Source organism: Microtus pennsylvanicus, chromosome 8, assembly GCF_037038515.1.
Source record: "Microtus pennsylvanicus isolate mMicPen1 chromosome 8, mMicPen1.hap1, whole genome shotgun sequence".
NCBI classification, from domain to species: domain Eukaryota; kingdom Metazoa; phylum Chordata; class Mammalia; order Rodentia; family Cricetidae; genus Microtus; species Microtus pennsylvanicus.
In genome coordinates, this window is record NC_134586.1 from 61,401,583 (window position 1) to 61,415,704 (window position 14,122).

The 14,122-nt window shown below is 53.2% G+C and overlaps 1 protein-coding gene across 2 annotated transcripts in view; it reads right to left on the bottom strand.

Moving 5' to 3' along the window:
* LOC142856324 (exocyst complex component 6B) overlaps positions 1 to 14,122 on the bottom strand; it is a 523,494-nt gene that overhangs the window by 15,511 nt on the left and 493,861 nt on the right. For both annotated transcript variants that reach the window (XM_075983673.1, XM_075983672.1), the window contains exon 21: positions 831 to 1,223. In XM_075983673.1, coding sequence (XP_075839788.1) covers positions 831 to 1,223 — 393 coding nt within the window. The remainder of the gene's footprint in view (positions 1 to 830; positions 1,224 to 14,122) is intronic.

A 14,122-nucleotide genomic window follows, 5' to 3' on the forward strand; every position in this document is an offset into this window, starting at 1 on the left:
AAAGCGATTGTCTAGCACTGGACGAGGTTAACTCCAGGTTAATCTGCCTGCTACTTACCTGGGTCTGGTCCTCAATGAGCCTGGCCCCAACTGTCACCAGAGTGGAGCTGTGAGGCGTCCAGTTGCATAGGCACACTCTGGATTTCTTGCATAGCTCTCCCAGTTTCCCTCTGCTAAACCGTCCCCACCCAATAAGCAAACAGACCCTTTTCCCCGAAAGCTGAGAGCTCTCAGCTCTCTTGCCTCGAATTTCCCTTAGGTTACCTTTTTCCTCTCCCACCATAACACACAGACACAGGCGCGCGCGCTCACGCGGACACACACACACGCACACGGGCACACACAGAGTTGTGAGTAGCACCTTATATCAGCCCAATTATACCTGAGCCGGATACACTGCAGGATGTTGCCCGGGTCTTAGTGTGGGCTATTCCAAGCTGCCACTGGCCCTTTCTTTTACCTCTCAGCGTCTAGGTAGATACTCAGGACGCTAACACAGACTGGAGCTCAGAGACGACGAAAGCTAAGTGACACCGGTGACTCCAGACTTGGGCGCCCGCAGCCCAGGCGCACCACACTTGGGAGCCGTCTCTGCTCCTCACGACCCCAACCCCCATCATCAGCCCTCTGAACTAGCTCACCCGGCGCCCGAGGACTTCGATCCGCACTGCTGGAGAGCTGGGGAAACCCAGGCGGCGCCGACTGAGGCAGAGAGGGGCGGGGCGGGGACCAGCTAGTCCATGCGTCCGAGTGTCCGAGCTACCGGCGCCCCCTGGCCGGGCAGCCGTGGCTAGCGGACTCCAGGAGCAGCTGGGCGAGAGTGCGCTTACCTGTAGCAACCAGTGGCCGGTCTCTCCGATGAGCGGGAATCCCATGGAGCCCTTGGGGATGGGCAGCTTGCAGCTCTTGTCGCGGGTAGCCGCCCAACGCAGCTGCCACAGCTGCTGCGACACCGCCAGCAGCAGCGTCACGGACACCAGGCACGCGGCGAGGGTGGCCAGCGCCGACACCAGCTCCAAGCCCTCAAAGAGCATGTTGGCGGCCGCTCGGGGGATTGGCTGTGCGGGCCGCGAAGGGGGAGGGGAGGGCCGGACTAGAGTGACGGGGGAGGGGAGGCTGCGGCCGGGGGTCCTGGCACCCCTCGGGCGAAACCCAGGAGATGGGGCCCAGAGAAGGGGTCTGAAGGCTGCGAGGTGATCGAAGAGAGGGAGGAAAAAGATTTCCTGGAAGAAGAGAGGAGACACGAGGCGACTCGAGGTGTAACTTTGTTTGTTTGTTTGTTTGTTTGTCCCTTTACGCGGGCTTAGGGCTGCTCTGGGGAGGTGAGATGGAGCTGAGTCAAGCTGGTGAGCCTGCTCTCCCCTCGACCATCACACTAGAAAAACTTTGGAAAACTTTATCCACCAGAAGCCTCTCGGAAGCTCCCTACCCTGCTCAAAGCGAGGGGAGCAAAAAGAAGGGGAACCGAGAGCTAGCGGAAAGTGCGGTCAATTTATCAAAAGTATACCTTCAAAATTTCTAGGTGCATAAAAAGGAAAAAAATCGGAATGCAAAAATTCCAACGAACCCAGAAACTTTGGGGGCTTGGGAAAAGGCTCCCCAGATGAGACGAGTGCAGAGGCTGGAGCCGCCGCGGCACCCGGAGGCGGGCGAGGCGGGCGCGTTGGCCCGAGCGCGAGCGCGGAGTCGGCGGGACGCAGCCGGGAAGGGACGCAGCCGGCGACAGAGCCCCAGGCGGGCGCTGGGGCGGCGGCGGCGGAGGGCGGGAGGGGTGAGGCGGGGTGGGGTTGAGGGGGGAGGTGGAAAACCCGAGCCCGGCTATCTATCAATTAAGAAAAGGCAGTCTGTCCCGGGACGCAGTCTCTCGGCTCTGGCTCTGGAGTTGCTGTTGGGGAAAAGAAAAGAGAGGAGGGGGAAAAAAGAAAGAAAGAAAGAACGGCAAAAAGGGATGAAAGAGGGGGAAAGCAGGAGGCAGGACTTCAGGGCTGGTGGTTTGAAAAGCGTCTCTCAATCTGATTTGATCCAAGGCAAGGCGATGCGTGTGTTTATATAGAGGCGGGAGGCGCGCCGTGGGCTTGCGGCCAGCTCCCCCCCTGGGCGCGCTCACAAAGCGGGAGGCGTGGTGAGAGGCCGGCCGGCTGCCGAGCGTGTGAGCTCCCGCCGGCCTCCCGCCCAGCCGCCCCGCCCGCCGCCCGCCGGGGACCCACTTGTAGGCGCCTCAGGATCAAACTCAGTTCACCTCTCGCCTTCTTTTCCTTCTCGCCCGCGTCTCACCGAGTCCAGCACCTACGGACGGATGAGATGAGACACACACGCCCCCGCGCGCGTGCACACACACACTCCTGCGCGCGCGAACACACGCACGCGCGCGCACACACCATACACAGACACACACACAAACATACACACTCCAGACACACGAGCGAGCGCGGTGCTCACTCTCTTGGTGCCCGTTTGGCTACTAAGCTACTTCGCTCCCGCCTTTTCTCCCTCCTGGGTCCCCGAACCCGTCTTCCAGCTTCCCGCAGTCCCCTCGTGGAAGGCCCTTGTCGAATTGCCCACATCGGTTGGGGCTTGCCAGAAGTCTACCGGTAGCCTATCCTGCGGGATTCCGCGGGTCCCCGCAGGCTGCAAGTACTACGTAGGTGTCATTCCCTCCCAATTGCCTCTAGCCAGGGTCCTTATTTTCCTAATCTCTGCTTCTCCAAACCTCAGTTGTCAAGATCCACATGTCTCTTACCATAGAAGGCCTGGAGGGTCACCAGTCTTGTGTCTGTCCCGGGCTACCGACGCTGAACTCTTCTCCAACACCTCCGAGGACACCCTCCCACCCCAGTCGCCCCCCCCCCCCCAACCCACCCATTCTGTAGTTACAAGTCAGCAGCCAGCATTGTCCTAACTAACTGCAATACTGGTCCCGGAAAACGTCCAGTGCCTGAGACAAATGCAGTGGCCCCTGCAACCAGGAGGCCTGTACAAACGTTCATTGATACGTTTGAATAAGTAAACATGTTTGTGATCCCGGCCACAGGGAGCCCAGAGCGTGAGTCTGTGATGTGTGATTGTGGCTCCAGGCCGCACCTGCTTGTGCTCCCGCCTGACGTCGACCCGACGTTGGTGGAGAGTTGGGAGTCTTTCCTTGTGTCTGCGCATCCATGGATCTGCCAGTTACATGACCTCTCCTGAGAGCCTGGGACGGAGTGTGCACACCAGCGCCCCGACATCTGCCTGAGTAGCGCGTAGCTCTCCCTGTCCCGTGCCTCCAGTTTTTCCCCAGCCCTCTTGTTCTCTAGGTCCACTCCCACACTCCCAGAGAAAATAATGATAAATCATCCTAGGCACCCCAACTGTGGTTTAGTGCTGGGCTTGTAAAGAAAACTAACCCACACTTCCCTGTTAATCGTCCCCTGCATCCAGAACTTGATCTGCATTTTCACTAGCAGAAAATGCGCTAAAGTCGCTAAGACGCGCGCTCCTGAGCTGCTACGAGAGCGCTGCCTACTCTGACAAGGCGGGCAACGGGTGTGCAGAGCTCGGCAAGCTCCGCTCAAGCTCCTAGTGCTCACTCTTTGCCCTGGAACCCCACCTGGTGGATAGTTGTAGTACTACATCTGCAGGGGACAGCATCCTAGCTTCCTTCACTAATTGTCTTTTCTTAGCCAAACACCAACTCCAAACTGCCAATTTGAAGGCATTCCTAGAGGTCCAGTTTAAAAATACCTAGGCTGTCCACCCCACAGAACAGCTGGAACTTGGACACTCAGTAAGTTCTATCAGGACCACTCAGGACCACTGTAGCCCCAGAAATAAGAGAGCTGGGGGGGGGGGGTGTCCATGTAGGGGAAATTTGACTTTACACGACTGCTTGGCAACCAAAAGTAATGAGGCCAGCAGCATTCCAATCTCTTTGTCATGGTGGCAGAGTTTGGTTGGGGAAATTTCAGGGGCCTTGCTGTCTTGAAGTACCCTAAAAAATATGGCCAGGTTCCCAAAAGTACCATCTTCCATTTTGCCTGATGAAACAGGTGAAATGGCTTTCGGGAAAACCCACCACTGGGCCATCCACCTGTGGGCAGAGGGTCACTGGCATAGGCAGATGGAGGCACACAATGAGGAGGCATGGAAACGGGGACTGAACCTATACAAGGGCATACACACGAGAGCCCATCCATAGCCAGGAAGTGCCCCATTTAAGCCACCGAACCGAAACCACAGGACCTGCCCACTCTGGGGTCAAAAGTCCACTCTCTCCAGTGCGTCCTCCCACTCTCTGGCTTTGGGAACTCTTCTGCTCCTCTCTGCCTGGCCTTTCTTCCCACTCAAGTGTGAAGTGGGGCGGGAACATGGAGGGAATTCTAACTCCTTGCGGCTGAGCTGCCAAGTGAGGTCCTGGAGAGTGTCCACGGGGACACTTAGCCCACAGCAACAGCTGCAGTATTTCCTAATGGGAAGTGTCTCTCTTCACGTCCCACTGAGTACCGAGAAGAGAGGCAGAAACACAAGTGGTGATATACACGGCTTCTTGGAGGTGCTGCGGGCTGGCCCGAAGGTTGTGCCTAGCGCTTGTGAAGAGGCCAGCTGCACAGAGGGAGGCCACGAGCCACCTCTGCTGCTCACATTCACAGAAGAGACAATTTGGTAGTGCCCTGGGTGGACTTCTGGTGCTCGTGCCAGATGGAGGCTCGCTGCACAAGCCTTTCCTAAAACAAACCTTTGACCATATTAACCCTGAATCCTGGTCACGGGTACACACTGTCTTTGACTCCAGGCTGAGTCTCTGTACAGACAAGCATTTCCAGGTCCACCCTAGACCACAGAGTACAGCCTTTGCCTTCCAGACTGTCCCTAAGCTAGGACTCAACCCAGAAGTCTCCTGAGGCAGGTTAGGGCTCGAGGTGAGAACACATCCGTCATCGGGAACTTGAAATGATCTGCTTGTATCCAGATGGGCAGGCCAGTGCCGGTAATCTCTGTGTGGCTCACAGAATCCTCTCCACAGTCCTGGCACATCTAGGGCCTCTAACTCTTGCCTGGATTCAGGGAGTGTCCCCAAAGTGCCCCAGGTACTTTGAACTCAGCCAGAGCAAATGGGAACCTCAGTCAGGGAACACTGGGTAGAGGGAAATTCTGCCTGGGTGACCTTTGCACGGCTTGGTAGAGAGGCCTGAGAGAATGTGGAGGGAGGCCTCAAGTACTGTTTGAGTCTGAAGACAAGGAGCAAGGCAAATTCCTCTAGGACTCAAGAAGTCCCTGTGCTCAGATCTGTTTCAAGGCCCACTCCTCGGGACAGAAAGCTTTGTGCACACAGAGGGGACAGTGCCCCTTCCGTGCCCCTTCCGTGTGCATTCCCATTACCCAGCAGCTCCCTTCCACACACTGCACATGGTGCTGCAGGGTAACACTGTTTTTAAAGGAATTTGTATATCCGCTTGCTGAGAAAAGTGCCCAGTTTGCTCTACACCCTCTCCTACCAGTGCACATGTCCCCTGAATTGGGACACACTCTATTGGACAGAGGAAATCCTCCATTTTATACTCAGTTTGCATAATGTAGGCCCTGACTTTTTTCTTCTGGTTGATGTTTTAATCTCTTCACCCCAAAACTTTTCATTTCTCTAGCCAGCGATGAGTAAAAATGGGAACAAAGGGAAGCTGGGGACAAAGAGACCAGGCGATGGCGGTGGAAAGCACGCCGGGCACTTACGGACCAACTGTGTCTGCCCCGTGTCTCCCAGAGGTCTGGGACAGTGCGACCGGAAGGATAAAAGTGACGACTCTACCCCAGAGTTCTCTCTGACTACCCGGCTAGACCCAAGGAGCTCTGGGGAAGCTCATCTCAACCGCTTCCCTTTCTCCTCTCCAGGGTCTCAGGCTGGCTCTGTTTTGTTCTAAGGTCCTTCTGCACCCTGCTTAAAAGGGCCCTAGTCCCTTGCCTGTAACAGTTCTGGGAAAGCAGGTCCTGCCCAACCCTTTTGTACAGCTTAGGTGGGAACTGCAAGCCCTGTAAATAAGAAGCGGCCCCTCGCCCTGGATTCTGGCTCTTGCCCCATTGTTCTCTGTGCCTTTGCCCACCTTCCAGCCGCTCTGTGCCCTCCCTCAGAACAGGCGCTACAAGGTCAGTGGTAGCCTTCGGGTGCCCAGAAACTCAAGGACAGGTTAGAGGACATTTCATGAGTGTGCCCTTGCTCTTGAGGGAGGGGCTGGACCCCTGCTGTCCAATATATTATGAAAATCACCCCCAGTGCTAGGGACTGCCTCTCTGGAGCCTGCAGAGCTAAATGCTCCGTTCTCCAGCATGACTTTAGGGTGTCTGGCTATGCAGAGAACTCAAGGATCCCTTTCAAACTACCTCCTACCTGCACCCCACTACTCCCCAGACTCTTTGGAGGTGCCACCCTGTTGATCACTGCCACCAAGTCCAAGGGTGCATTAGGTTTCTGCCGATTTATCACTAGGCCTTCCTTCCTTATTTTTCTCTGTCCCTTAGGAGACTTGCCCCCACCCTGCACCCACACCCAGGTACCTCCAGTTCTTTTCTTGATGTTTTTAAAAAATAAATAACAGTCCACATGCAAAATGTTCAACCTGGCACAAGCCCGACCCCTCACTCCCAACTCCGCAGACAGGCCTGGCTAGAAGGAGCCCCTCAGCCACCCACCTATAGTCCCCTGGGGAAGAACTTTCTCTTTTCCCTTGTAGGCAGCAAAGTCACTGCTCGCCTCACCTGGGGAGGCCTCAGCTCCAGACACCTTGCCCAGAAGAAACTATTATAGAGAAGTGGTAATCTCCCCATCCTCTCACATCAGAGCCCCCAAACCCAGACCTCCTTCTGCCCCACACCCAAACCCAGTCCAAAGCAATATGAAAATGGACTTGCCGATCGAAGGTTCAAGGAGCACAACCGAGAGTTGTGTCCGAAGGAAGAGCCTGCCCGATGGCGATGGGGTATGGGCAGTGCCCCAGGCTGGCTGTGGCTGGCAGGGACACTGTCGCAGCGATGGCGCTCCCTCAGACCCAGGGAGCCAAGAGCCCTTTATAGCCTAAAACCTGCCCTGGCACCGCCCACTGGGCGGCTGCAACCAGGGCCTGCAATGAGGGGAGTCGCTGGGAGCTGGGAGGGCATCTATCCCAGGACTTCAGGGCCAGGACCCATGAACAAAAGTCTGGGATTCCACTTCCTCCCACCCTAGGCAACTCTATGTCCTGGTATGCATATGAGCCTCTCTCTCTCTCTCTCTCTCTCTCTCTCTCTCTCTCTCTCTCTCTCTCTCTCTCTCGTGTGTGTGTGTGTGTGTGTGTGTGTGTGTGTGTGTGTGTGTGTGTGTGAGTGTGTGTGCGCCTGCACGCACTCCTGCTTAAAGTCCATTCAAAGACATCAGATCTCTTTCCCCTGTGCTTTCTCTGGCAACGGTTTTTGAAAGGATGGGGACAGTAGTGTGTTTCTGCTCAGTTTATCAAGTTACACTTAGTGACAAAGGACTGAAGGACAATCAGGATCCAAGGAGAAAAAAGAAAGTGTGACAGGGAACCCAGAGCTTTTGTGGAAGGTAAAACACCAGCAGAAAAAGGCTGGACAGAACGTGAAGTGGACCTGCCTGCACAGTGCTTGGCGTTACAACCTGCTTCCTCCACCCTCCTCTGGAGCTGCGGAAATCCCAGGGCTCCCAGAAATACAAGTGTGCTGATTTGTAAATGGAACTCTGTTCACTTGGGCACAGGCTGAATCAGACAAGCCAGAGTGCAGCCTCCTCCCTCCTGGGCTGTCAGGATTCACAAGCTCTCCCTCCTGGTCCCTGTGCCAGGGGAGCATCCTCAGAGCGGTCACTCCATTGCAGCCCTTCTGGCCAGCTTCTCTTTAGGGACATAGTGGGGACAGAGATGGGGTGGCTTCTCCCTGCTAATCCAGGTTCTGTCTCTTACCAGGATGTCTGAATGGACAGGCACGGACTGGCAGGGTTGGTTTGTGGCTGAAGGAGGGTATGTAGAGCGCTGAATTGTAGGGACAGAGGAGAGAGTGGCAACCAGATGCAGACAGACAATCTAGGAGAAAAGCAACAGAAAGAGAAACAAGGCCCCCCTGCTTTCCCCACCCTGCTGGGTGTTGTTCCCAAGCTGTTGTTCCAAGCTAACTCATTGATTAGTATCCTTGCCCCCAGCTAAACTGGAGATCAAGTTGGCAGGTTCCTCAAATTTACAATGCTCACAGATTACTTCTCCCACTCTCTACAATGCCCACTCTCTCCGACACTCCATAGGGGAAGAGGGCAATGGTACTAATAAGGAAGCCAGCCACATTGCCTTTGTCTCCTGAAGGCCCAGCACAGCCCTGGAAGTGGCCTCTTTCCCAGTTCTGTTCTGAAGCAGAGCCCCTTCCAGAACCAGCAAACAGCCAGCGCTGCTCAGCTTCTGGGGACCCCTAGAGCATGCATTGAACAGACTTCTCAGGTGTGGTAAGCCGTCTATGGCCTCTGTTCCTGCAATCTCACCCCTCTCCCCGCCCCTCTGTCAGAATCCCAGACATTGTGGTAACTCAAGCTCTCCCACCCCAGCTCCAATCTCACTTGAGTACCCAAGGCTCCAACTTTACCTAATCCTCACCAGACGCTGGTGTGGTGGCCGAAGATAAGAGGAACCATACTTAGTAAGTTCCCCCATTACCGCTACTCTTGCTGCGTCTGCACCATTTTAAGAATGCCTGTGATTCCTCCAAGGCCACACTTGTCAAAAAAGTCTTGGAAGGACTCCAGCCTTTCTACCACCTGTCTCCTCCAACATCTCCAAACTCCATGTTTCTTATGCAGCTCCTCCCCCACTTCCTGCAGCAACTTTGCCCGACAACAGCCTTTCTCTGCAGGCATCTGGGGCCTCTTGGACATGCTCATATAATTCTTAGTCTGGACAAGTGGTGGTGGTGCACTCCTTTAATCCCAGCACTCGGGAGGAAGAGACAGGCAGATCTCTGTGAGTTCGAGGCTAGCCTGGTCTAAAGAGCTAGTGCCAAGACAGCCAGGACTACACGGATAAACCCTGTCTCAACCACACCCCTCCCCAAACAGTTCTTACTCTGCTGGCCTCATTCCTTCTTCACTGTTCTACTATTCTGCATTCATGTGTTCTTCATGCTTACAAACAGGTGGGTAGCTTGTCTGAGAGCAAGAACACCAGAGTCGTTTGGACATGGATTCAAAACCCACTCTGCCTCAGCAGCCTGAGCAATGGAGACAGTCTGCCTCATCTACGGGAGATTCAACAGGGCAGAGAATGGATAGAGGAGACAAAAGCAGAAGTCATGTGACAAGAATAACTTAACCCCAGCACACACAACAAAGTGCTGCTCTGTGTGCCCTGTAGGCTTTCGTAGACTCACAGTAGCCTGGAGCTAGAGACACCAGCAACCCCACCTAACAGAGGGGACCCAGGCTAATTCAGCAACTGGCCAAAGTGGCTCTAGCTGCACTCCTGGGGCTCTGGACCAGAAGGTGGGTTAAATCCAGAACATTGAACACAAGAGCTGGTCACAGTGAGGACACAGGAGAGGGCACGGGTTCCAGAAGTGCGGTCTGTGAGCAAATCTGGCAACTGTGGGGGAGACGGAGGAGCCCTAGTTGAGGAACTGGGTGCCTGGTGGCAATAAGATGTCCTGAGCTAGGGAACTTAGGGTTAGACTGAGAGCAAGGTCATGAGTTTGGTTTGAGTCACAGGTTCTCAGTGGCTTCCGGCTATTCCAGCGGTGCTGTCTGAGGGCTTCAGAGGTCTGGGGCATGGAAGACAGATGGGAGAACTCATGTGCACTTGGTTGTTAGTGAGTGGCTGCTCCCTGTGTGGAGGAGAATGTGGCATTGAAAGAGTCCCATCATTGATCCTCAGCTCTCTATTGCAAAGGTTCTTCTACCATGTAGAAACTCTTCCCATCATTTAGAGACTAGAGGTGGGAAGCCCCACAAGGGAGAGGGAAGGGATGGTGATACTTCAGCAAGGCTTCTACATGATGGTACTAGCTACTAAGGTCCTGGCCCCAGGCTGGGTAAGGCCCATGAGAGAGACTAGGCACTGTCTGCAGGGCAGGTGTCAACCCTGGGGAAGAGATCTGGGCCCTACATCTCTACTGGACACCATGTGCTCACTGGCATCCCTGCAACTGCTCATGAGATCTCTGGATTTCTGACCCCTCTCTCCCTCTTTGCAGGAACTGGTTCAGGGACTGAGCTACGTGGTCCTGTGGCTCTTTCCTGGCAGTGGGGCCCAGGTCAGTGAAGTTAGCCTACCAACCTGGGCCTATCAGCATCTGCCACTTACGGGCTTCACAGTCCTAGACATGAGAAAAGGTCTTATGGAATCCAGGCTAACCTCAGACTTGCTATGTACTTTAAGATGATGTCCAATTTCTCCCACTTCTGCCTCCAGCTCCTGAGTGCTGGGATGACGGATGTGTGTGGCAGGACCTAGTTTCATTTTATTGTAAAACTAGGGAAGATAAACCTTGCCTCTAAGGCAATAGGCTGTTTGGGAGTATTTTTAGGATACTGAGTGCAAACCCTTTGGCTCAGGGTTAATGAGCCTGAAGCGTTAGGGACCCTGAACAGGATCCTTCCATGGCCCCAAAAGAGTTGCTTTTGTCATAATTCTGCATGAGTTTCTTAAATAATGTCTTTCAAATCAAACAAGCATCAGGGCCCATGAATCATAGCACCCGAAAAGGAGTGCCCAGTTCTGACTGCCCACCCCATTCTGCACCTCCTCATGCCTCCCACTCGCAGGAGTGGCCTGGCTACCCAGCATAAGTTACAACGAGTGCTCTGCACAGCCTTCGTCCTTTTCCACGGAAACGGGGCTGAAGCCTTGTCTCAGTGATTGCAACTCTGTCTCCCACCCTCTGCTTGCTGTGGTTTACCACACCTAAGAACTTCTGGATCCCCAGAAGCTGAGCAGTGCTGGCTGTTTGCTGGTCCTGGAAGGGGCTCTGCTTCAGAACAGAACTGGGAGAGAAGCCGCTTCCAGGGCTGTGCTGGGCCTTCAGGAGACAAAGGCAATGTGGCTGGCTTCCTTATTAGCACCATTGCCCCCTTCCCCTATGGAGCGTTGGAGGGAGTGGGGACCGGGGCTCCCTCTTTGGTGTCTGAGAGATGGATGGGACTGATTTTTTTCCCAGGATTCCTCCTCATAAATCTGATTTGGCCCCTCATCCGTCTAGGCCAGTCTCCATGGAGGTGTGTTGTAGTGATAAATGGGCTGATTCACTAATGTGACTGGAGTGGCAGGGACTTGGGGAGGGCCTCTGATCTGATGGATGGTCCCCACGAGAGCATATTGCATTAGGACCCCTTAATGTAATCAGCAGGGCCATTACCATCCCAATTTGTAGCTCCTCCTCTCCAGGGTGGGGTCTCAGAGCTAGAAGATTAAGGAGGGTGTCAGGACTTTGAAGACACCTGGGGGTTTGAGGAGGGGGTCAAGATTTCCTTCCTGGGGGCCATTATTAGGGAAATACAGTAACATGGAGGCAAAGAAAGCACATACTCACAAAAGAGAAAAGCACCAAGGCCCAGAGAGAAGGTATAACCTGGCCAAGATCACCTTTGGAGCCAAGGTAAGAGTCAGGCTTAGAACCAGAGTCTCAGAACCATACCAGAGTAGCCAAGTCTGGAGGAGAGATGGGGCTGGGGTGGGGAGCACCATCTCACAGGGGCTGCTGTGTTATTGGAAGTTTTCATAGCCTTTGGCGTCATCAAAATGGCGAATGTCAGTAACTTCTTCCTTTCCAGCAGGAAGTGAATTTCTGTGGGTTCCGGCACTGGTTTAGAGGGTTCCAGTCTTGGGCACCCACCCACCCTATCTCTGCTTTATCATCTGTAGCTTTGGCTGTCATTTTACAGCAGGCTCTTAAATATCTGGCCATCCCAGTCTTCCATAAGCCCCTAGGCTACCAGAGATCCTCTGAAATAGTATTCTGTTCTGTTTAAAGCCATGGGAGCGCCATGCTGATCTCAGGGACCAGATCACTCTTCTCTTCTAGACTGGTGTCTGCCAGCCTTCTCCTGGTCCTCGCTCTGGACCCTGTCACTTACCAATGCAGCCTCTTCAGTAGGACAGGAGAGAATGCCCTGAACTCTGTTCAGCATGTCCTGTTGGGACCTCAGATGGGACATAGATCTTTATGTTCCTCTGTGTACACTTATTTCAGCAGGACATGTGTCCTCGTAGTCTCCTTCAGCTTCCCCTGCAAACAGGCTCTATGTGTTGGTATAAGTCCTAATGATGGATTTGAACCTGACAACTGTGTTGCTTGTCTTTCTGACTTACATGGTGACCTGGTACCACAGGTATCATTTGATTCAGTTTTGATCTTTCAAATTAAATAGTGGGTTTTGGTGGCAGTGGTGGCGGTTTTTGTTTTGTTTTTTTTTCTTTCTTTTTTTTTCCAGACAGGGTTTCTCTGCAGATTTGGAGCCTGTCCTGGAACTCCCTCTGTAGACCAGGCTGGACTTGAACTCACAGAGATCTGCCTGTCTCTGCCTCCCAGGTGCTGGGATTAAAGGTATATGCCACCACCGCCTGGCTTGTTTTGTTTTTTTCTAAGGCAGGGCTTCATGATGCAGCCCTAGCTGCCCTAGGACTATGTAGACCAGCTGGCCTCCAACTCAGAGATCAGTCTGCCCTTGCATGCCAAGTGTCTTAAACAGTGTTTTTAAGAACTCTCTATCCACGTTGCTTTACATATGTCTAGTTGACTGTTTGTGATTATGGCACACTATTTCAAAATATCCGTCTAGCACATTGTGCCCTGCAAAGACTCCTAGAGTCCTCTGTCGCTTGCCACAGACTGGGTAAAAAATGACATTTTCTCTGGGTTTTTGACCCAGAGTGAGCTCATGGCACTCTAGGAGGTGTGCATATTCAAATAGGTTTTATTCTGCTGGATGACTCTTCAGAAGTACTGCCTAGCCCACATTTACCAAATTGGGGCAAGGGTTTCCCATTCTCAGTCCTGTATGGCTTTGAGTTTGCATCTGCTCAGTGTGGTGGGTATGGCATGAGCCGAGCCTTCACACCACTGCCTCGAAAGCCGCCCTTCACATCCCTTTACTTCTTTTCACTTTTGCTTCCCTTCTTCTTGCCTATTGTTAAACTCTCACTTTTTAAATCCAGTGCTGCTATCCCAGCTTTTCTGAATAGTTCCAGATTGCTCCTGGCATTCTAGAACATTTGGCACAGACCAGCCTGGCATTTTTACCTTCCTCATTCATGCAGTGACCTATCTTGGTGAACTATTGGGGAAGGGGAAGGACGAGGGAAGAGAGGAACGTGGTGGGTTGAGGTGAGAGCTGTGCAGCCAGGCCATTTACTTTATATTCTTGTCTAGTGAGGGACTTAAAAGACTTCAGGTACGTAAATGACATCTCTCTATGGTCATGACACATGTTCTTCTATCTTTTGGATACTCCAGGACCCCACTCATTTCTATTTAAATCATTTTATCTATTTCTCAATAGGTGTTTCCTTCAGCCTCTAACCAAGCCCGTATCTGTTTGCCTGAAAATACTTCCTCTAATGTCGATGAACTCTGGACCCACAGTTTGTAGGTATGTGTGCGGGTTAGGGGTGGGGTGTACAAGTGTGTACGTATGTGATGTACAGACCACAGGACACTCAGAAGTCATTCCTTCTCAGATACCATCCATGTTGTTTTTTGAGACAGGGTCTCTCATTGGCTGGGAAATTGCCAAGCATACGGGGCTAGCTGGTCAGCAAGTCCAAGGGAATCTGTCTCTCTTTGTTGCCCTGACACTGGTGTTACAAGCATCTGCCACCATGTCCTTTTTCCTTTTTCCGTGGGTCTGGAGATCAAACTTAGATTCTCATGCTTGCAAGGCAAGCACTTTCCAGCTGAGCATCTCACAAAGGACCAGATATGAGGGAAGATGAAGGCAGTTAGGCTGTGTCTGTGTTTTGGGCTTTTCTATCTGTACAAGAGGGAAAGATGACTGGACAGGGTGATCTCAGCAATGTGACCACACCCTACCCCCTTGCTCTCTAGCCTAGGCAAGCCTTAATGCCCTGATTCTCTGGCTTTAGCCTCCAAGTAGCTGAAACCTTCATCAAACCAGACATCTTCTTCACTTCCT